Genomic DNA, 23,911 nt, shown 5'->3' with positions numbered 1-23,911 from the left:
CATGTGATGTTACACAACCAAACTGGTTTCTACGTGTACAACATATGCAAGTAACAATGTAGTTTAAATGATCCACTTTCCTATTGATTTGTTTTGATTAGCATTTTTAATGACCTCGTTGGTTTTTCAAAAGAAATGTTTCAAATAAACAGTTTGTCTAATTTTCTTCATAATATAAAGATGTCTAAACTTTTGTGTCTGACATGAATTACTTACTATATTCAATTACAAAGACAAACATTAGATGTAACACTGCGGCAAAAAACAAAATATATATTGCTTCATTGATTTCTGCTGCACTGATTTGCAACGGTAAGTGAAATTGGGTGGGTGACAACTGTTAAATGGTCCACAGATTTTTGCCTTGTCTAAGAGGCCACAGATGAAAATGTTTGAGTAACACTGTGTTAGATTCCTTCATAACTGGCTATTTGTAATCATGGGATTATAAACAAATTATTGATTTGATTAGAAAATTAGTTGAGCAGATTAGGGATTATTATGCAGATATTCTAAATTGCAGAATGTGACGAGTCATTTCCCAGAAAGACTTGGAGCAGAGGCTCAACTACTGATCATATTTATTATGGAGTTGGATGGCAGGATAGAACATGACAGCAAAATCTGGCAATGACAACAATAAATGGTTTTGTAACCAGTGCAGATGGAAACAAAGTTGCAGAGACATTTCTAGATTAACTCAATTGATAAATTTAACAAAAATTAATTTGTCACAGTTTTGTTCAATATTGGAAAATTTAAGGCAATTGACTTCAGAAAAATGTTACAAAATATACCTACAAATGGTGCACTGACAGGAAGCAAAGAGTAGGGACAAAACAGCATTTTCAAGTTTGCAGGCCATGACTATTGGAAACCAAGGCTCAGTGCTGGAGCCTCTGCCACTTACAATCTATATCAATGTCTTCGACATTACTCAGTCTGTGTGCGTAATGGTTGCAAACAATACAGAAACAGGTGGAAATGCAAGCTGCGAGTATGACAGGGAAGCTGCAAGAGATAGAGATAGGTTAAGTGAATGGACATCAGGGTGACAGTATAATGTGGAGAGGTTTTAGGGCATTCACTTCAGTAGCAAGATCAAACTTTTAAATGATGTTCAGAGGGCGTTGGGTGCACTCACACAAGAGAGAAAGCCAGGACGCAGGTACAGGAAGTAATTGGTAAGACAAATGATGTATTGATCTTTATTGCATATGGATCGGAGTACAAGAATAAGCAAGTTTTACTCCAATCATTAAGAGGTTTCAAATGGCTCCCATGAGCAGGCTATTCCATGCCATCCCCATATCAGGTAGAACTGCAGTAGACTTGAAACCAAATTTCATAGCAGCCTTGCACCTTCACTTGTCTGCTCCAATATCTTAAAATTCCAGCCATTAAGAAAAACATGCTGGCGTCTGAGATGAAACAGCAAAGTTTTACTAGATTGTTTGTTGAGTTGAGGGGCTGGCCTATGAGAAGCTGAGTATAATTAATCCAAGTTAAGCTGAACAGTTGCTCTCATTATAATCTACAAGATTCTAAAAGAGGCTTGACAGGGGAGACACAGAAGTTGTTTTGGATTGTCCAGCAACTCTCAAGGTTGGAATTTCTGTTCTGCTGAGAATGTGACTGAGAGATCTGACACTGCCCAATTAAGTGTCAGACTGCACAGAGAGAGTATTGCACCTCTCAAAGAAATGCGATTTCGGGCACCCTCTGGTTCTCCAGCCAGTGTGCAGGTCCTCAACAAATTTCCATTTGAGGTTATTTGCTACTTTGATTACAGCAATTGTGGTACTATTGCAGACGTGGCGATCCAATTGGGGAATCTAAATGTGCAGTTTCCAAAAAGACAGATGTGCTTAGGAAGTGAATGCTTCTGAAGAGGGAAGCATAATGGTCAGTATTCTGGAATGCTATACAAACAGCTATACTTTGGACCTAACCTTCTAACATTTGGCTTTTCGCCATCATTGCCAGCCTTGAATAGCAACCTGCAAACACTGTCAATAGTCTACAATAGAGAGATTACTTAAGAGCATCCTTTTCAACATTTGCAAAGATAAAAAACAATTACATGCCCTAAACGTTCAATTAGTTTGAGAATGTATCAAATGAATTAAAGTACACAGTTATCAATGAGTGATAGCAAAAAAAAACAGGAACCTGTTACTTAGGAAATGCATATGAGTGCCAATGATCTTCCTATTTTAAAACTACAGTAATGTGCTAAATTTATGCAAAGTACTGTCATTGCTCAGTGAGAACATTTCATCCATTCTGATCAATACATCAGTCACTGTTGATATTTGGTTGGGGAGCAGAATGACTGATACTGCAGCATAAAGGTGACAGGAAGTTATTGCAATGCTGTAGGTTTCCTTGTAGCAAATGCACATGTATGAATGAGAATCTAGGCAATTACAATGACAACCTTTTTTTGGTGGAGTGGGGATTACATGCCCCAGCAGGTCGATATGGTTACTGTGATAATGGTCGTTATTAAGCTGTCATGGTTACTCACCTCCCCGGAATATAATCTTTAAAGTTGTGTCACTTCAATCATGAACTACCACGATGGGGGTGAAGTCACCATTGTCCTCCATGGATATACTCTTTCATTTGAGAGAGACAATAAGCAGTGGTTTAACCCAAGGGTCACTACATCTCAGGTGAGGGTGAGGCTGAGATGGAGAGTCCGTCACAGTAAACTCAGCTGGTGTGGGGAGTGAATGCACATTTTTGGCATCAAGCTACAAACCAGCTGTCAAGTCAACAGAGCTAACCCAACGAATATAGTCAAACACTATACTTCTCAGAATTGTGATTAAAGTTTGTATCTGCATATTTTTAGCAATCTAGTTGCACTTTTATTAATGTTTTAATGACAGAGTTCCTATATAATTTTCTGATTATTCCCATACATGTTCTGACTGCAAGCTAAGTCTCAGAAATAGCAGAGTGTAAACCAACTGTAATAACTAAAAGTCGGGATAATATTCATTCAGCAACTAATGTACCTCCACAAGTACTTCTTTTAAAATCAAGCTTTTCCCTTGGGCTCAAAATGAGAATGAGCAGTTCAGTATGTAACGTAGTCCACATTGTAAATGAGGGAATGCATTAAAAGTCTTATTTAAATATTAAAATTGATCTGCCAGAGAAAAGGTGAAGAGAACAATCCACAATAAGCAATATCATCAACAACAGAAATCTATGAGCACTGTGCAGGCTTGTGTAAAGCCAAATTTACTGGCCAATGTTAGGATCACACAATGGAACAACGAGTTATTTAGGAAACTGACCTGAAAGGTTTGGGAGAAGCAAAGTCTTACCTTTAGGTTCACGCTAAAAATGTGGACTTTCCTTTGAGGAACATTGTCCAACACGATCAAACAAGTGAACTATAAATTGAATTGAATTTGGTTCCTTACCGTAACTGAGAGATTTCGACATTTTTCCATTTTTGTGATGCTTGAGGCTCTATTCAATGAAACACCAAGATTAGCTTAGAATCTTCGAAGCTAACAAATTGACTAAATACCTTTCAATCTTGTATTTCATCATGTGACCTTCTATTGTCAAGATTATATTATTCAGTTCCTGTTGAGAGTAATAAATAGTTTATTGGTGGTAACTTAAAAAGTTACCCAAATACCCACTCTCCTGTTTCTTGGCCCAGCAGCAAATGGCTGTACATAGCTTGCCTACACAATCTCAAAGGTCTAAGGTTTAATTCGGGTCTGTCCATACTTCTCTGATCTAAGCTGAGAAGATAATGGGGAGGTGCAGTTGGTCTCATATCTGTGGGCTAGCAAGAGGAAAACTCTTCAGGGTTATTTATTCTGATGGTATGTAATGTTCCCTGCTGGAAAATTAACTTGACAATGTTAGATTTTGAGACCAACACACTCCATGAACAAACATGCAGCCACCCAAAGTGAGTCACTGAAACTGAGAGAATATCCAATTTAATTAATGTTCTTCAGGAATGGTAAGGTTAAACTGAGGTGGGCTAGGAGGAGAGAAAAGACAAAAATAGTCAATTAATTCAAAAATGTCAGAATCTGCTTATTTCCCCCGATCTTAAAATATCGCTGAACGAGTACAGGTACGTAGGAATCTGGTGCATTGGCCCTGATTAGTGAAATTAACTTATCCTTGTAACTTTGGAGAAGGTCTATGTCAGTGACCGTAGACAACTGGGATTTGGATGAAAGAGAGAGCTTCACTAGGGTGATATCAGTTCCTCAAACTTGTTGCATTCTACTGGGAAGGGTGAGAATACCATTTTTACATGTAGGAGATTAAGGGATAAGACAGAAACAATTATAAACCTATACCAGACTGTTTCTTGTCTGAAGCAGAGGGAACTTGGATAAAGGTTACTGTCGAGATTTTCTTTACACTTTAATAAATTCCACCAGACCATGTCCAGGATAAGCAGAAAACAGGCTTCATGGTGGTTCTGCTTGCAGAACTTGGGATTTCAAAGTTGAACCCATGATCTATTTTCTTTTCCCACTTCTGCTGAAACCCCACTGAAAGAATGTGGCTTGTGATTACATGGCTATTTACACCAATAACCAAGAATGCTGGGAAATACCAAACAACCCTCCCATAAATCCTACTTTGGATTTTCTCTCTCACTTTCACATACCCCGAATAAAACATGACAAACTGGCCTACAGTCAACATATATTTATAGGACTGAGCACAATCAGCTTCAGTAGGGCTTTTGTACCTAGCAATAATTACTACTTATTAAATCATAGAATCACTACAATTCTGAAAGAGGCCAAAACTGTTGCATGTCTCTTAGTTAAAATTCTAACTTCGCTGATATGGCTCAGAGGTAACGCTGAAAATCAAACCAGGCTATTCCCACAGTTGTCGTAAAGGTTAAAGTTTTACACAGTGTGCAAAGTTCCCTCATTTCTCCAACTTTCAGACCCAGATTGATAGTAAGCACTGACCATTTAAACTGAACAAGAATCACTATTTATTATTTTAAAAAATGGATAAATAGTTGGAAACCATCAGTACACAATACAATTAATTAAAACTAATCTCTTTAAAAATTTCATGTCACACACATACAGACAAGATAAAATAAGTTATAGACAGAGAGAAAAGAAACTGGGAAGACGTTTCAGTTAATTTGTTTCAAAGTTCTTTGACTGAGATTATCTTTATGTCTCTTTTGTTTCAGTCCTGTTTCACCAGATCCTTCCACTTTTTGCTAAAAAGCACAAGGTGCCTGATTCACTCATAAAAACTGATATCAGTTGAAACTCATGACTTATGACAACTGTTGCGGGGAAGATAAAGAAAACCTCAAGAACACCAGTTTAAGTGTTGACTGCAAAGAACAGAAAGACAGCCCCCAATTGGGGTCAGAACTGGACACACCCCTCTCTCTATAACTTGTTCCAGCTCTAAGCTGTTCAGTTACCTAAGAACTAACCACAAACTTGTGGCAGACTAAAGGGTCTGTCATTGATAACTGGCCACTGTTCCATATACTAATCAACAAAAACTGTAACTGTACTCTGCCTCAGCTACAAATCACTGCCACTTAAACCTCAATTACTGCTTGTCCCAAAGTTGCTTCCAATATCTGCTTTGGGTGGCAGGTTACTTGCTTTTTAAGAATTCAGCCACTCTTTCAAACATAGGGTTAAAGCAGTTCTCTTGTTTAAGCCCACTTAATTTTAAAAAGGACAAAATAAAGAGTGTGTGTGTGTGTGTGTGTGTCTGTCACCCGTGTGACACACTTTGATGAACTCTCTCTCCACACACGCAGAAAATAAAGGGTGTTGTGGGTGGAGCAAAAGATTGAGAAGGCACTTCAGTAGTTCCCTGTCCAGAGTTTTCTGAGATGATTCTTGTGCAGATCAGAATACTGCTTGTCCCAATCTTCCTTCAACAGATACTTTCACTTACCTGTGGGAGACACACTGCAACTGCTTCCCACTTAAAAGGTCTTTGACTTACCAATTAAAAGTCACAGCTGACAGCAACTGGAAAGAGGAAATAAATTGGCCCTCTTTGGGCTTGAGATGCCTTTGACCAGACAAAAAAAAACAAGACTGCTCCTGCCGTTGTTGAGATCCAATTGTTTTGAAGAAACTATTCACATTGTTAAGTTGCTCAGCTACCTAGGAGCCACCCTCACTTATTTTGCAGAAATCAATGACAAGTCAGAAGTCCAAAGAGAAATCAGCTTCTTGTGGTCAGTAAAAGCTCCATCTGTGCACATCCCTTGAACACAGTTCATCTGCAAATTAGGTTTCCATTACTCTTTAAACAAGAAGCTGTGTAAACAGAACCGAAATCCCTGGATGGTGGATGGGTTCCATTTTGGAGTCCTTTTACAAGTTGATTATCAGCAAATTTGTACACCAAATTGGCGTTTAATTTAGATAAGTGTGAGGTGCTGCATTTTGGGAAAACAAATCTTAGCAGGACTGGTATACTTAATAACAAGATCCTAAGGAGTGTTGCTGAACAAAGAGACCTTGGGGTGCAGGCTCATAGCTCATTGAAAGTGGAGTTGCAGGTCGATAGGATAATGAAGGCAGCTTTTGGTATGCTTTCCTTTATTGGTCAGAGTACAGATTACAGGAGTTGGGAGGTCATGTTGCGGCAGTACAGGATATTGGTTAGGCCACTTTTGGAATATTGCATGCAATTCTGGTCTCCTTCCTATTGGAAGGATGTTGTGAAAGTTGAAAGGGTTCAGAAAAGATTTACAAGGATGTTGACAGGGTTGGAGGATTTGAGCTATAGGGAGAGGTTGAATAGGCTGGGGCTGTTTTCCCTGGAGTGCCGGAGGCTGAGGGGTGACCTTATACAGGTTTATAAAAATCATGAAGAGCATGGATAGGATAAATAGTCAAGGTCATTTCCCTGGGGTGGGTGAGTCTAGAACTAGAGGGCATAGGTTTAGGGTGAGAGGGGAAAGATATAAAAGAAACCTAAAGGGCAACGTTTTCACAGAGAGGGTGATGCGTGTGTGTGGAATGAGCTGCCAGAGGAAGTGGTGGAGGCTAATACAATTGCAGCATTTAAAAAGCATCTTGGTGGATATATGAATAGGAAGGGTTTGGAAGGATATGGGCCGGGTGCTGGCAGGTGGGACTACATTGGTTTGGGATATCTGGTCGGCATGGATGAGTTGGACCAAAGGGTCTGTTTTTGTGCTGTACATCCCTATAACCATGCAGGAAAATATAAAGTAGCCATTTGTAAGTACAGGAAATGTTCGAATGTTGGATCTTTAAGTACAAATCATTAAGTTGGATGCTTGTAAATCAGGAGTCCCCTGTATTTAAGAATGTTAGGTTACTTGCTTTAAAAAGTACAATTATTCAAACAATCTTCATGTTTTAAAGCAGTTCTTTTCCTATTTTAGTCTGTAACAAATGACTGAAAACTAAAGAGGAACAGTCTTTACATAGCCTTTTGAACATCTGCACACTCGAGCTCGAAATAGAACAAACATTTAGAATTGTAGAATATAGAACCCCTACAATGTGGAAACAGACCATTTGGTCCTATAAGTCCACACCGACCTATTCCCCTACCTTACTGCACTGCATTTCCCCTAACTAATACGTCTAACCTATACATCCCGGAGCACTATGGGATAATTTAACATGGCCAAATTCAACTTACCTGCACATCTTTGGACTGTGAGAGGAAACCCAAATAGTCACAGGGAGAACGTGCAAGCTCCAGGCAATCACCGAAGTTGGAGATGAACCTGGATCCCTGGTGCTGTGAGGCAGCAGTGCTAACCACATTTGAAAAAGGCTGACTCAGAATGTTCTACCTTCTACTCTAAAACACTCATTTGAATAATTAGCAGAACCATGATTATAACTTGCTTAGCCTATACTCAACAGCTAGTGAAGGATGAGTGGTTGCAAACAAATCCTTAGCAGTGTCCTTTATCCCAAGGTCCCACTGGCCCTTACAACACGCCCTGAATGAAGACCTTCAACTGAGATACTTGCATTTGGTGGGCATTAACATCACCATTAAAAAAAACTCCATTCTGCCACTGTTATTTCAGTATATTTTCTCAATTTGTCTCTATCTATCTCTCTCTTTCATTGTCACTGTTGGGCATTTGTGCACAAATGTATAACAGTTCCTTTGTTATTGAACAAACTAGATTGCATAGGTGGAAGAATAGTTTTCACCTTCCCAAAAGAAAACAAGCCCTTTTGGGGAAGGCTGACCATTGTGGAAACCGGCGTCAGAATCCAAATTACAAAATGAAACATTCACAAGCATGGAACAAGTCTACATTAAAGTGCCCAGATTAAAAGAAAAGAAGAAAAAATTGTTGATGGAATTAATTCATCATCTGCTTCAATGTTTCATCTCAGAGAGGACTTCAAATCTTGGTGGAAACTCTCATGCCTCAATTACAACACGGAACAGTCCTTTAGCCTATCCTTTCCCAAAGCATTGTGTACTCCACGTTGCTAGTGCAATTCTAATACAGACCAGAAATTATCACAGTACCCAACACCATTATATCTTCTAGATCATATTTTTCAGCAAATTTGTCACCACTGTCAGATATGTAGGAAGATGTGGATTATCCGGCCCCACCAAACAAACCGCAGAAATTTGGAATGTGTTTGAAAAATGTAAAGAAACAAAAAAAATCACAACTTACACTTGGAGCCAGAGGAGCCCCAGAATAGCTTCCATTTGCCTGGAACAATGTAAAATCTAGTAATTTCAATGCAATATGTATCCTCAGGTGCCCAGGCTGAAACAGACTGCTAACAATGATACTTTATTTTTGGACTTATGCTCGCTTACTCTGCACTCTCCTCTCTAAAACCAGGAGCCTCGACCCCACCACCCCATTGACCAGAGGAAACAATCTAATTCCAAGCTGGTAAAAGACAGCTTGGCCAACCTCCAAGAAGGAAAAGTACCAAGCAGTCTAATTTTTTGATCATTATCCAATGCCTTGTATGTCAGGAAAAAAATTTTAGCCTGAACATTTTGCTGAAAATGTAGCCAGTTGAGGCCAACCAGGCTTCCTAGTAGTAAGAAGCATGATTCATTCAGCTTTTGTAGTTGAAAGAGAGCTCGACAGTGAGAAATAAATAAAATAGCTGGAGTAAATGGCTATTTTCCTAGGATGTCTACGCACAAGATGCCTTTCAAGAATACTCCCTTCAAATTTCAAAGTTGCACTGCGTTTAGGATTTCATTACATCTTTTAAATACACTAAAATGCCAACTCCATAATCACAGGGTGAAAATAATTAGTTATTTACTCACAGTGCTGGGCTTTTCTGATGGTAAAATCTCATGAGTCATTCCATACTTTATTGAAGTTACTTTGTCCTTAAACTTATCAAACACAGATTGAGGTCTTCTCTTGAATAACTCATACGAACTTGCTGTCGTGTTGTTACGTAGGAACTCAAATGCAAGTTGCAGCTGACCTCTGTTCTTTGCCACTTTGTTTGGTTTTGACTGGAGATCATACCATCTACAAAGAAGATGTTAAATGAGAAATGCTGAGGCCTCTAACTATTTTAATATCCATTTAATAAAAGGTGTAAACCCAGTCACACTCTGCACCCAAATTGTAATTGGTGAAGAATGCATGGTGGCCAGCAAACACATTTCAAAGGTACCCTGAAATCCCACTTGAAGAAAATCAGCTTTGACTTCAACACTGGGCCAGCAGTGGCACAATTGCTTCATCAGGGCAGATGACAAATGCAGAAGATTCCAGAGAAAGATGTAAGCTCTAAGAGGGATGCAATGCCTCTAATCACATGCTGACCAACTGACTGCTAATGAGTTTTAGATTGTTTTCTTGTTAATGCTGTTTCTCTTTTAACCTTTAGCCTTCCCTTTTCTATTCCATTTCACTTTGATTTCACCATTTCTTATAATATCTTTAAGTTTTTTTTAAAAACTCAAGACACCTTACTTCAAGGCGAATGTGAGTACTGCAGATGCTGGAGATTAGAGTTGAAAGTGTGGTGCTAGAAAAGCACAGCAGGCCAGGCAGCATCCGAGGAGCAGAAAAAAAAATTGACGTTTTGGCCAAAAGGCCTTTATCAGGAATGAGGCTGGAAGCTGCACACAGTTTTGACTTGAACCTATCTGGACATTTCTTCATTATCACTGGGTCAAAACCGTGGAATTCCTTAACAGAACTGAGGGATCCCTACATGCCAAGGAATGTTGTGTTCAAGAAGGAAGCTCACTGTCACTTTCTCCATCGCAATTCAAGACAGACAATAAATGCTAGCCTAGTCAGCAACACCCATATCCCATGAAGAAAATAAAAATCCATATTCCACACGTCAATTTCACAAGTCTTATACAGGTTTGACGAAACATTTGTATACTAAATTCTACCAACAAACGTTTTTCAAATATATACTTTACTTATAGAAATTATAAAGGCACATGATACAAGAGTTCAAATTTGATGTTAATTAAAATAATATAGTTGTTTCTTTCAATGCAGTACATGGGATTCAGGTGTTTCACCATATTTACAATTACATACTTACAAATACACTTATATTTCATGTCAAACATTCTTTGCTGCATACAATCCAGTGGATTGTGCACAGGTTGAGGCGGTCAATGTACTATGGTGGGCCATCTTTAGACCATTTCCCAATAACCCTCTGAAGTAACTGTGCTAAACTTTAGCACATCGCTTGGCACGTAGCCCTAGGTCATGAAATATGCCAGTTTGCATCACAAACTCATGCAGAGCTCTTCATAATGGAGAACCAGCAACTTTCAGGTAGACCAAAGAGGATCTTTCACCTTGTTGTGATCTTTTATCAGCAGCTGACGTTTATTGTGGTGGGCGTCCCCGGGAAAATCTTATGCTACACAGAAATCTACCTTAGAGTTTCTCAGGATTATGTTTGACAAAGAAACTGCCGCATCTTTTCACTCTGCAAATGCAAAGTCCAGAAGGTGGTGGACAATTGCCACTTCTCCACTGCAGTTGTCTCAAGGATGCCATCAAGTACTTTGGAGAATCCAGGTGTGTGAAAGTTATGATGGAATGACCCTTTCCTGCCAGCAACCGAGTTGGCTTTGATGCTTGCTTGGAAGTTCTGGCCATGAGAGAATCCATCACCTGCAGCGTTCTCTCCTTCATACATTAGGGTTTCATATTTTTTATGTACTCCAGCCTTCGAATAGAACTTGGGCACCATACTTTGTGGTTCAGAGGCAAGGATGCAATCAAATGAGCCACAGCTGTCTTCCCTTCAAAGGGGCATCACGAAGTTGGAGGAAAGGGTGATTGAGTGGTAGATGAAATTTAATGCAGAGAAGTGTGAAGAGATTCACTTTGGTAGAATGAACATGGGAGACAGAAGGGGGTGCAGAAGCAAATGAAGTATAGGTACACAAAAGTCACAGAAGGTGACAGCACAGGCTTAGAGTGTTTAACAAACCTCACATCATCCACAGCTTTATTAATAAGCCCAAGGAAGTCATGTTAAATTGCATAGAACACTGGTTTGTCCTCAACTAGAAGAGTGCTCAGTTCTGAGCAGGATATTTTAGAAAGGCTGCAGAACCAAATCCAGTAATGGCTCCACAGAGAAGATAGATAGATAGGAAATACTGGGATTGCTTTTCTTGGGAAAGATTGAAAGATTTGATGGAGGTGCTCAAAATTGTGAGGGATCTGCACAGCAGGGACAAGCACAAAAACATTCTCACAGGATCAAGCGAAAGGGCACAAATTTAAGGTAAAAAGAAGCAATAGCAGCAAAGGAGAATCTTTCACCACGGTTATGAACAAGACACACTTCGTGAGAGTGTGGTGTAAGGCATTCAAGATTATAACATGAAACATGCAAAATTACGGGGAAAAGACAAGGGAAGGGCACTAGGAGAATTGCTGATAATGGTCACCAGTGCAAATAAAATGAACCAAATGGCATCCTCCTGTAATATAATAATTCTGCCATTCTGGTACTATTTTGCCAGTGAAAATCATACATAACACAGGCTTACTCACAACTAGCAAACCGTATAAAAAGTTGTATTAGGGGTGCTAATTGTTAGATTGAGATTAATGAGTACAGAAGAACATGCCAGAAGCAATACCAGGCATACTTAAAAATAAAGATACCCATCAGCAACAATGGACTACATGCAAGCCAAATAGCACAGCAGCATGCAAGAAAGCCAAGAGCTCTCACAACCAACATATCAAATCCAAGATGATTTGGATGTGAGCATATGAGGTATAGTACATAAGTTTGCAGATGACACCAAAATTGGAGGTTTAGTGGACAGCGAAGGTTACCTCAAATTAGAATGAGATCTTGATCAGATGGGCCAACAGGCTCAGGCGTGGCAGATGGAGTTTAATTTAGATAAATGCGAGGTGCTGCATTTTGGGAAAGCAAATCTTAGCAGGACTTATACACTTAATAGTAAGGTCCTAGGGAGTGTCGCTGAATAAAGAGACCTTGGAATGCAGGTTCATAGTTCTTTGAAAGTAGTGTCGCAGGTAGATAGGATAGTGAAGGCGGTGTTTGGTATGCTTTCTTTTATTGGCCAGAGTATTGAATACAGGAGTTGGGAAGTCATGTTACGGCTGTACATGACATTGGTTAGGCCACTGTTGGAACATTGCGTGCAATTCTGGTCTCCTTTGTATCAAAAGGATGTTGCAAAACTTGAAAGGGTTCAGAAAAAGTTTACAAGGATGCTGCCAGGGTTGGAGGATTTGAACTATAGGGAGAAGTTGAATAGACTAGGGCTGTTTTCCTTTGAATGTTGGAGGCTGAGGGGGTGATCTTATCAAGGTTTATAAAATCATGACAGGCATGAATAGAATAAATAGACGAAGTATTTTTCCCTGGGATGGCGGAGTCCAGAACTAGAGGGCATAAGTTTAGGGCGAGAGGAGAAAGACATAAAACAGACTGAAGGGGCAACTTTTTCATGCAGAGGGTGGTACATGTATGGAATGAGCTGCCAGAGAAAGTGGTGGAGGCAGGTACAATTACAACAGTTAAAAGACATTTGGATGAGTATATGAATAGGAAGGGTATGGGCTGGGTGCTAGAGGTGGGACTAGATTGAGTTAGGATATCTGGTTGGCATGGCTAAGTTGGACTGAAGGGGTCTATTTCCATGCTCTACATCTCTATGACTATGACTCTCTAGTCCTACCATGTCCAGTTGTGAATGGCAGTGGACAAGTAAATATTCACAGTAGGGTCCACAAACAACTCCATCCTCAAAGTCGATGAAGCACAGCACATAAGTGCAAATGTCAATGATGAAATACTAGCAACTATTTGAACGAAAAGTACCGATTAAATGATCCACTCTGCCTCCTCCTGAAGACCCCAAAAAGCACTACTGCCAGTCTTTAAACAATGTAAGCAGCATCCATGAACAGGGCGAGGTCCTGGAGGAAGAATGGCTAATGTTGTTCCCTTGTTTAAGGCAGCAAGCAGCGATAATCCAGACAATAATGGAACAGTGAGCCTGATGTCAATGGTAGGGAAACTGCTGGAGCAGATACTGAAGGATAGGATCTATTCCCATTTGAAAGAAAATGGGCTTAGCGATGGGCAACATGATTTTAAGCGGGGAAGGTCGTGTCTTACCAACTTAATAGAATTCTTTGAGGAAGTGACAAAATTGATTGATGAGGGAAGGGCTGTAGATGACATTTATATGGACTTCAGTAAGGCATTTGATAAGGTAGGCTGATGGAGAAGGAGAAGTCATTGGAGGTCCATGCTGTATGAGCTAGATGGATAAAGAACTGGCTGGGCAACAGGGAGCGTATAGTGGAGGGAGTTTCTCATAACAGAGACCTGTGACCAGTGATGTTCCACTGTTGTTTGACTGGAGTGGAAGAAAGGCCATTCGATCGATCAAGTCCACGCCACCATTTAATCATGGCTGATGGGTGTTTCAATTCCATTTACCTGCACTCACCCCCTCGCCCTTAATTCCCTGTGAGATCAAGAATTTATCAATCTCTGCCTTGAAGACACCCAATGTTCCAGCCTCTGTGGCGATGAATTCCATAGGCCCACCACACTCTGGCTGAAGAAACGTCTCATTTCTGTTCTAAATTGACCCCCTCTAATTTTAAGGCTGTGCCCATGGATCTTAGTATCCCTGCCTAACGGAAACAACTTCCCAGCATCCACCCTTTCTAAGCCATGCACTATCTTGTAAGTTTCTATTAGATCTAAAACTCAAATGAAACAATCCCAGGATCCTCAGCCGATCATCACATGTTAGACAATATTTGAAGGAAGATATAGGTGGCCTGATTAGCAAGTTTGCAGATGACACTAAGATTGGTGGAGTAGCTGATAGTGAAGGGGACTGTCAGAGAATACAGCAGAATATAGACAGACTAGAGAGTTGGGCAGAGAAATGCCAGATGGAGTTCAATCCAGGCAAATGGGAAGTAATGCATTTTGGAAAACACAATTCAAGAGCAAACTATACAGTAAATTGAAAAGTCCTGGAGAAAATTGATGTACAGAGAGATCTGGGTGTTCAGTCCATTGTTCCCTGAAGGTGACAACGCAGGTCAATAGAGTAGTCAAGGTAGTATATGGCATGCTTTCCTTCATCGGACAGGATATTGAGCATAAGAGTTGGCAGGTCATGTTACAGTTGTGTAAGACTTTGGCTCGGCCACATTTGGAATACTGCGTACAGTTCTGGTTGCCACATTACCAAAAGGGAGTGGATGCTTTGGAGAGAGTGCAGAAGAGGTTCACCAGGATGTTGCCTGGTATGGAGGGCACTAGTTATGAAGAAACGTTGAGTAGATTAGGATTACTTTCATTTGAAAAACGGGGGTTGAGGAGAGAACCTGATTGAGGTCTATAAGGTGAATACCAAGAAGCTTCCCCCTCCTCCGAGAGTGGGGCACTCAATTACTAGGGGTCACAAGTTCAAAGTGAGAAGGAAAAGTTAAAGGAGATATACATGGAAAGTTCTTTATGTCGAGGGTAGTGGGTGCCTGGAACAAATTGCCAGTGGAGGTGGTAGAGGCAGTCACGATAGCATAATTCAAAATGTATCTGGACAGATATATAAATGGGCAGGGAGCAAAAGGATACATACCCTTAGTAAACAAGCGACAGGTTTAGACAGAGGATCTGGATTGGCACAGGTATGGAGGGCCATAGGACCTATTCCTGTACTTAACTTTCTTTGTTCATGTTCTTTGTTGATATCCAATCAACGTGAAATCAAGAACCAACTGAAAGCAAGGGATATTTAAAAGGCCAAGGGTTCTGACAACATTCCAGCTATTGTACCAAAGATGTGCTCCAGAATTAGATGTGCATTTAGCCAAGCTGATCCAGTACAGTTTTAACAATAGCTTCTCCCAGACAAATGTGGAGAATTGCCCAGATATGAACTGCATGTCCACAAAAAGCAGGACAAATCCAACTGCATTTATCATCACTATCATGGTACTTTTGATCATCAAAGTGATGGAAGTTGCTCTCAAACAGCACTTGCTCAATGACACTGAGGTTTGGGTTCCACCAGGGCCATTTGGCTGCTGACCTTAAAAACAGACTCCATGACTCCAGAAGTGAGAGTGACTGTCCTTCACAGCAAGAAGCACTGAGAACTCTAAAGTAAATTGGAACTGGGGGAAACGCCTCCATGAATGAGTTCATGGCTTACCCAAATAAGATGGTTGTTATTTTTGCAAGCCAATCTAAGCTCCCATACCTTGGCGTTGTTGTGGTTCTGTTCGCCGAGCTGGAAGTTTTTGCTGCAAACGTTTCGTTCCCTGGCTAGGGAACATCAGTGCTATTGGAGCCTCCTGTGAAGCGCTGCTTTGATGTTTCTTCCGGTATTTATAGTGGTTTGGTCTTGCCGCTTCCGGGTGTCAGTTTCAGCTGTAGTAGTTTGTATGTGGGGTCCAGGTCGATGTGTCTGTTGATGGATGTTCTTGCCGTTTCCGGGTGTCAGTTTCAGCTGTAGTGGTTTGTATATGGGGTCCAGGTCTATGTGTCTGTTAATGGAGTTTGTGGATGAATGCCTTAGCGTGGTGCTCTAGATGCAGCACTCAACAACAGTTTCAATGACCTGCTCTTCATCATATGGTTAGGAGTGCAATGTCACTGATGATTACACTGTTCAGGGCCATTCAAATCTCCGTTACTGAAGCAGTCTGTGTCCACATGCAGCCTCACTTTATCACAGTTAGACTTGGGTTGATAAGTGATAAGTAACATTCATGTCACACAAATTCCAAGCAATGACCATTTTCAACAGAGGATAAGCTAATTAATTCAACAGCATTACTGTCATGGAATGCCCCAAGATTAACATCATTACCACCGATCAGAAATTGATCTGGTCAAACAAATACTGTGGTAACAAGTATAGGTTTGAAGATGGACATTCAGTAACTCACCTCCCTACTGCTGTGAGCTTGTCAACCATTCTATAGCCTTAAAACTTGCCCTTAAACGTTTAGACTAAACCGGAATGTTGAATTATAGAACACATTTGCTGCACACTAGAAAGTAGACCAGGCAAGGAGGGTAAGGCAATTAAAGAACATTTGCCTTAACATCAGTGAATCTGTGTAAACAGGACACCAAGTGATAACATTCATGGCTGTTCCCTTGTGAAATTAATAAGTGTTTGATTCTGACCTTGAAACAAAACTTGGTATCAATTAATTTCTCTCCCAAATTATTGTCCTTCACTGTTACCTGTCCAGTTAAGAACATGCAGTGCTTTTGTAAACTTTTTGTATAAAGGAAGCCAGTTTGTGACAGTACAGCAGAGTAGCCTGCCAAGGCTCTTGAAGAGCTGATATCCTACTCTCCTGTGTTATAAGAACCCAGTTAGCTTAGCTTGTAGGTATCAGTGTTATGTTGTAACAGTGATGCTATTAATAAATAAAGGGAATGACTAAAATTAAACTAAACTGTCTCTAAGAGGTTTTTTTTTATTCCAGACTTCCAAGGAGTATAATCTTCAGGACAAACCAAGAGAGGCTTATAGGTTGAGTCCACAAGGGATTCCCCGGGCTGTCTCAAATCTGTACTTTTAACACATCCACAAGACTGAAGACTCTGGCGTGATGGAACAATCTCCATTTCCCAGGAGTGAGGGAGTTCAAAACTAGAGGGGATAGACTTAAGGTGAGAGGGGAAAGATTGAAAAGGGACCTATAGGGCAACTTTTACAAGCAGAGGGTGGTGCGTATATGGAATGAGCTGCCAGAGGAAGTGGTGGAGGCTGGTACAACCACATTTAAAAGGCATCTGGATGGGTATATGAACAGGAAGGGTTTAAGCGGGTTAGGGGCCAAACGCTGGCAAATGGGACAAGATTTATTTAGGATTTCTGGTCATTATGGATAAATTGGACCAAAGAGTCTGCTTCCATGCTGTACAACTCTGTGAACCTAAGATGCTTCCACTAGTAGCAGAGAGGAGGAAGCAAGAACACAAACTCAGAATGAAGGGATGACCCTTTAGAACCGAGATGAGGAGGAGTTTCTTCGGTCACAGAAACTCATTGCCATAGAAGGCTCTGGAGGCCAAATCATATTGAGTATATATGAGAGAGCGATAGACAGGTTCTTGATTGTAAAAGGGTCAAGGGGTGAGACAAAGGCAGGAGAATAGGTTGAGAAACAGCAGCTATGATCAAATGGTGGGGGAAGACTTGATGGGCCAAATGGACTAATTTTGCTCCTCTCTCTCAGTCTTACACCAGTTGGATGGCAGCGATTCAAAAAGGCAATTGACCATCAACTTCACGTGGGCAAATTAGTGATGGGCAATAATTAATGACCTTTATAATAAAATTCACCTTATTTTACTTTCCAAGACATGAGTTAAGGGATTAAGTATTAATGTATAATTTGACGGGTGGTGGGTGGAGCAGGAACTGTAATCCCTCTCAATTTACCCATAATTCGTTATGCTACAAATAGTGGAAAACAGCAGGGCATTATTTTAAAAATTGCACAACCAACACTTTGATAATACTTTTCAAATGACTACAAGTAAGCTACATAATGTGACATCATGCTTTTTTTAAAAAAAGTGTGCTATTACCCTACACATTATTATGCTATAAACAACATAACTACTTTACAGATGGATAATACATTATTGTAAGTGCAGCCTAAAATGTAATACAGTATTGGAAGTATGCTTCAAAGCTAGCTCCACTAAAGGTTTTAACAGAGGCCAACCTTCAGTGTGCCAAAAACCATGAATATAAAAGCACTTAAACATACATGGAAACACTAAATTTGAAGTAAAAACAAGATGCATTGATATATACAGCATGTCAGTAAAGAGAATAGACATGTTAACATTTCAGATGTACACATTTAATCAGAACTGGTTTGAACAAAAAGACTAAACAGTTGTTCATATTAGGTACAGATTTTTCAGTAACATATTAATGTAAATTCCACACCCTCAGTCCACACTACCTTGTATATAACTACAGCTCCTTTTGTTGTAATACAGTGCCGTTCACTGATAGTATTTATAGTGACGTAGAAAATATACCCTAACTCAGGGCTTGTACATTGGATTGATTAATTTACAAATTGAGTCACAGCTAATTTCCTCTAGTCATCATTAAACAGAAGGGTCTTCCAATGAGGAAGGATCACTGGGCCTGAAACAATGACTGATTCCTCTCCAGATGCTGCCGGATTTGCTCAGCTTTCCCAGCAATTTCTGTTTTGTGATCAAAACCTAACCCTTTATTCTGCTCTGTTCAATAGGAAGAAACTCTGCACTAATATAGGGTCAGCTTTATCCTAAAGAATAAAAATGAAGTGTTTCATATCCTTTACCCTGCCCTGTAAGCTAGAACTCCATGCTACAATAGATCGTTTGATGAAGATTGCTTGGTCTAAAATAATCAAACATTTATCACAAAAAATGAAGCAATTTGTCCCAAAACTATAAATTATAGTTGCTAAGTTTAACAATCAGGAACCCTGACAGCCTGACAGCAATTGTTACCCTATCTGACAATGTGGGAATTACACAAATCAAAAGTTGCACTCTGAAAAGCAGAAACTTCTTTTGGTACAGAAGCCAACATTAATATTGTACTGAATAACGTAGAACTTCATAGAATTTTACTAAAAAATTTGAAATATAAGCAACCATGCAGAAGGGAAATGACTGAAAGAAGAAAGGTAGACACTAAGGCCAAGGCATGAGTTGCTTGGGTCCTCACATTACAGTGTAACAGAAGAGATTTTCCAGCCTCCCATGGTCAGTCACACAGATGCATTCACCATCCTATTTTGGTTAGGTGGCATGTGCCATCAAGGACAATTCACAGGTGCCCAACCTGCAGCACAAACCAGAAATCAGATTGCAATTTGATTCTTAAAGTACACAATCTTTCCCAAGGTAACCAACTCCTCTAGAATGAGTCTTTTCCCCCCAGGACCTATACCAGGTTACCAAAAAAGACTTTCACCAGAACTTGTGACTTTCAGTTAGAGTTGAGACATGCAAGGATTTGACATATTTGCCTGGATAGCTGACCAGAAAAACGTTAAATAGATTAAAAGACGACTAACTCTTGAGTAACTACACAATTTAACTGCTCTTTCCACTATCCATCCAACCAACCCTGCTACTTTACCTAGCCTTCGTTCCCCCCAACCCAACATCGCTGGCCTCCAACTTTCACTCTCTCTAAAAAATACAGGGCAGCACGGTGGCACAGTGGTTAGCACTGCTGCCTCACAGCGCCAGGGACCTGGGTTCAATTCCCACCTCAGGCGACTGACTGTGTGGAGTTTGCACATTCTCCCCGTGTTTGCGTGGGTTTCCTCCGGGTGCTCCGGTTTCCTCCCACAGTCCAAAGATGTGCGGGTCAGGTGAATTGGCCATGCTAAATTGCCCGTAGTGTTAGGTAAGGGGTATATGTAGGGGTATGGGTGGGTTGCGCTTCGGCGGGTCGGTGTGGACTTGTTGGGCCGAAGGGCCTGTTTCCACACTGTAAGTAATCTAATCTAATCCAACTCTGACACATCTCTGATATCCTAACTTATACTTTAGCTCCCATCTAGACTCCATGCCCAACCTAGATGCAATCCCTTCAAACCCCCTAAACTTGATTCCATTCCAACCCAAACTCCACACCTTTCACCATCTCCCCACCACAACCCACACTCTAACCCCCACCATCTCGAACCCACCAACCTCCTCAGCTCAAGGCTTCATTATCCACTCCTGATAACATAGCCCAATTCCACCAACACCCGTGAGATTTAAATACATCAAAAATTAGTTTCAAACATACACTTCAAGGAACAAATGCCAAATTCCAATTTTTATCTATTTGACTAAAAGGTTTCTCATTCCTGGAACCACTTTCATGATTTGTTTGCACCCTCTTTAATGCCTTTGCATCTTTATTAAAATGTAACAACCAGAACTGGATGCAACGTTCTATGTATAATATATGTATAGTCACAGGTGAGATGCCAGAACACTGGAGGTTGGCTAACGTGGTGCCATTGTTTAAGAAGGTGGTAAGGACAAGCCAGGGAACTATAGACTAGTCAGCCTGATGTTGATGGTGGGCAAGTTGTTGGAGGGAATCCTGAGGGACAGAATGTACACGTATTTGGAAAGGCATGGACTGATTAGAGATGGTCAACATGGCTTTGTGCGTGGGAAATCATGTCTCACAAACTTGATTGAGTTTTTTGAAGAAGTAACAAAGAGGATTGATGAGAGCAGAGCAGTAGAAGTGATCTATATGGACTTCAGTAAGGCGTTCAACATGGTTCCCCATGGGAGACTGATTAGCAAGCTTAGATCTCATGGAATACAGGGAGAACTAGCCATTTGGATACAGAACTGGCTCAAAGGTAGAAGACAGAGGGTGGTGGTGGAGGGTTGTTTTTCAGATTGGAGGCCTGTGACCAGTGGAGTGCTCCAAGGATCAGTGCTGGGTCCACTACTTTTTATCATTTACATAAATGATTTGGATGCGAGCATAAGAGGTACAGTTAGTAAGTTTGCAGATGACACCAAAATTGGAGGTATAGTGGACAGCAAAAAGGGTTACCTCAGATTACAACAGAATCTTGACCAGATGTGCCAATGGGCTGAGAAGTGGCAGATGGAGTTTAATTCAGATAAATGCGAGATGCTGCATTTTGGGAAAGCAAATCTGAGCAGGACTTAATCATGTAATGATAAGGTCCTGGAGAGTGTTGCTGAACAAAGATCTTGGAGTGCAGGTTCATAGCTCCTTGAAAGTGGAGTCGCAGGTAGATAAGATAGTGAAGGTAGCGCTTGGTATGCTTTCCTTTATTGGTGAGAGTATTGAGTATAGGAGTGGGAGGTTACATTGTGGTTGTACAGGACAGTGGTTCGGCCACTATTGGAATATTGCGTGCAATTCTGGTCTCCTTCCAATCGGAAAGATGTTGGGGAGGGGGTTGTAGGTGGGGGACGTGGAGAGGGGTGTGGGGATGCTCCTTACTCGCTCCGCATCCTGCTCTTGTCCTTGTACAGCTGGGCGATGGGGTAGGTGTGAGGGTGTGGAGAGGGGTTGGGGTGGAGGTGGTGAGGGGTGCAGGCTGTGGGTGGGGATTCAGGGTGAGGGTAGGAGTGTGGTCCTTACTTGCTCCGCCTCCAGCTCGTCCTCGTACAGCTGGGCGATAGGGAGGTTGAGAGGGGGAGGAGGATGGGGGTGGTGAGAGTGTGGGGGGGGATGTAAGGTGGGGGTTCAGGGTGAGGGTGGGGGGGAATGTGAGGGGGGGGGAAGAGTGTGTGAGGGTAGGGGTTCAAGGTGAGGGTAGTGGTGTGGTCCTTAATCGCTCCACCTCCTGCTCTTGTCCTCGTACAGCTGGGCGACGGAGTGTGTGTGAGGGGGTGCGGGGTGGAGGTGGTGTGAGGGGCGCAGGGGTGTGAGTGTTCAGGGTCAGGGTAGGGGCGTGGTCCTTACTCACTCCACCTCCTGCTCTTGTCATACAGCTGGGCGATTGGGGTGGAGGGGTGGGGGAGGGGTGCACGGTTGGGGGTGTGAGGGTGGAGGGTGGGGGGTGTGAGGGATGAGGTGGGGGTTCAGGGTGAGGGGGGTGTGGTCCTTACTCACTCCGCCTCTTGCTCTTGTCCTAGTGTAGCTGGGCGATGGGGGTGAGGTGGGGTTCAGGGTGAGGGAGGGGGTGGTGTGAGGGAGGGGGGGGTGTGAGGGAGGGGGGGTGTGAGGGAGGGGGGGGGTGTGAGGGAGGGGGGGGGTGTGAGGGAGGGGGGGGGTGTGAGGGAGGGGGGGGGGTGTGAGGGAGGGGGGGGGGTGTGAGGGAGGGGGGGGGTGTGAGGGAGGGGGGGGGTGTGAGGGAGGGGGGGGTGTGAGGGAGGGGGGGGTGTGAGGGAGGGGGGGGGTGTGAGGGAGGGGGGGGGTGTGAGGGAGGGGGGGGTGTGAGGGAGGGGGGGGTGTGAGGGAGGGGGGGGGTGTGAGGGTGGGGGGGGTGTGAGGGTGGGGGGGGGTGTGAGGGTGGGGGGGGGGGTGTGAGGGTGGGGTCCTTACTCACTCCGCCTCCTGCTCTTGTCCTCGTACAGCTGGGTGGTGGGGAGGGATGTGAGGGGTGCGGGGTGAGGTGGGGTGCAGGGTGAGGGTGGGGGTGGTGTGAGGTTGAGGGGGTGTGAGGGTGGGGGGTGTGTGAGGTTGAGGGGGTGTGAGGGTGGGGTGGTCCTTACTCACTCCGCCTCCTGCTCTTGTCCTCGTACAGCTGGGTGATGGGGGAGTTGTGAGGTGGGGGTTCAGGGTGAGGGTGGGGATGGTGTGAGGTTGGGGATGGTGTGAGGGTGGGGGATGGTGTGAGGGTGGGGGATGGTGTGAGGGTGGGGGATGGTGGGTGAGAGGGGGGTGTGGTCCTTACTCGCTCCGCCTCCTGCTCTTGTCCTCGTACAGCTGGGCGATGGGCAGCGCCACGTGACCCAGGAAGGCGTCGACGGGAAGGCGGCTGTTGTTGTGTTTGACCGTTAGGTGCAGCGTCCACCTGTCCGAGTTATCCAGGACCAAGGGCAGCTGCAGGGTACACTCCTCCTTCCACTCGGGGCTCAGGGTACCGCTCTGTACCGAGGTCATGTACTTGTCACTGCCCAGGCGGATCACCGTGTAGCAGTCGTTGAGGCCTTCCTTACCCTTGGCGCGCAGGTTGCGGGCCCCGATCACTGTCACCCTGAGGTGAGTGGGGAACCAGCTCTGCTCCATGGCCGGGGGACGGGGGGTACTAACGGGGGCAGGGAGCCGGGCACCGGCCGAGAGCTCGCACTGACCCTTTCCCGGGATCTCCGGACGCCGCTGCTGTGCGCGCACTCATGCTCGCGCGGGACACATTGAAGGGCGGGCCCGCGCCCGAGCCGCGCGCGTCACCGACGGGCCGCTGTGCGCCTGCGCTACGCTGGCCCCTCCTCCACTGTGACGTCGCGCCCCTTCACCACCCCCAAGCCTGACCCCTGACTCCCCCCTCTTTACCCTTATCCTCTTTCAGGGGGCAGGGGTCATGGGATAAAGAGGACAGGGAGTAAGTGGGCAGGAGGAAAAGGTTCGGGTTAAAAAAGGGAAGAGTAAGGGGTTAAAGAGATAAAGGATAAACCCCTTAACCCAGGCCTTTTAATCCCTCACTCCTACCATCTTTACCCCTGCCCTCCTTATCCCATTATTCTGTGCCCCCCTCCCCCATCTCCATATCCCGCCCATTTACCACCTGCCATCCTTACCGCCTTATCCTCATGTCCCGGTTTGTCAGTTTTGCGCATGCGCGGCGCATCTTCCGTCCATTTACCTCGCTCATATTACTCTCCGTGCGCCTGCGCAGCGCGCCTTCATT

General features: G+C 43.0%; 1 protein-coding gene across 2 annotated transcripts in view; it reads right to left on the bottom strand.

Moving 5' to 3' along the window:
- Positions 1 to 23,460, bottom strand: part of LOC132823120 (rab11 family-interacting protein 2-like) — a 33,920-nt gene extending 10,460 nt beyond the window's left edge. Inside the window, exons 1-3 of one of the 2 annotated variants that reach the window (XM_060836663.1) lie at positions 22,958 to 23,460; positions 9,322 to 9,535; positions 3,441 to 3,489 (exon numbers count right to left, since the gene is read on the bottom strand). In XM_060836663.1, coding sequence (XP_060692646.1) covers positions 3,441 to 3,489; positions 9,322 to 9,535; positions 22,958 to 23,292 — 598 coding nt within the window. In that variant the 5' untranslated portion in view covers positions 23,293 to 23,460. The remainder of the gene's footprint in view (positions 1 to 3,440; positions 3,490 to 9,321; positions 9,536 to 22,957) is intronic. The other variant, XM_060836664.1, reaches the window with a different exon arrangement.
- Positions 23,461 to 23,911: the final 451 nt, after the last annotated feature.

This window comes from Hemiscyllium ocellatum, chromosome 16 (assembly GCF_020745735.1).
Source record: "Hemiscyllium ocellatum isolate sHemOce1 chromosome 16, sHemOce1.pat.X.cur, whole genome shotgun sequence".
Classification (NCBI taxonomy): Eukaryota; Metazoa; Chordata; class Chondrichthyes; order Orectolobiformes; family Hemiscylliidae; genus Hemiscyllium; species Hemiscyllium ocellatum.
This window is presented reverse-complemented; position numbering and strand designations above follow the sequence as displayed.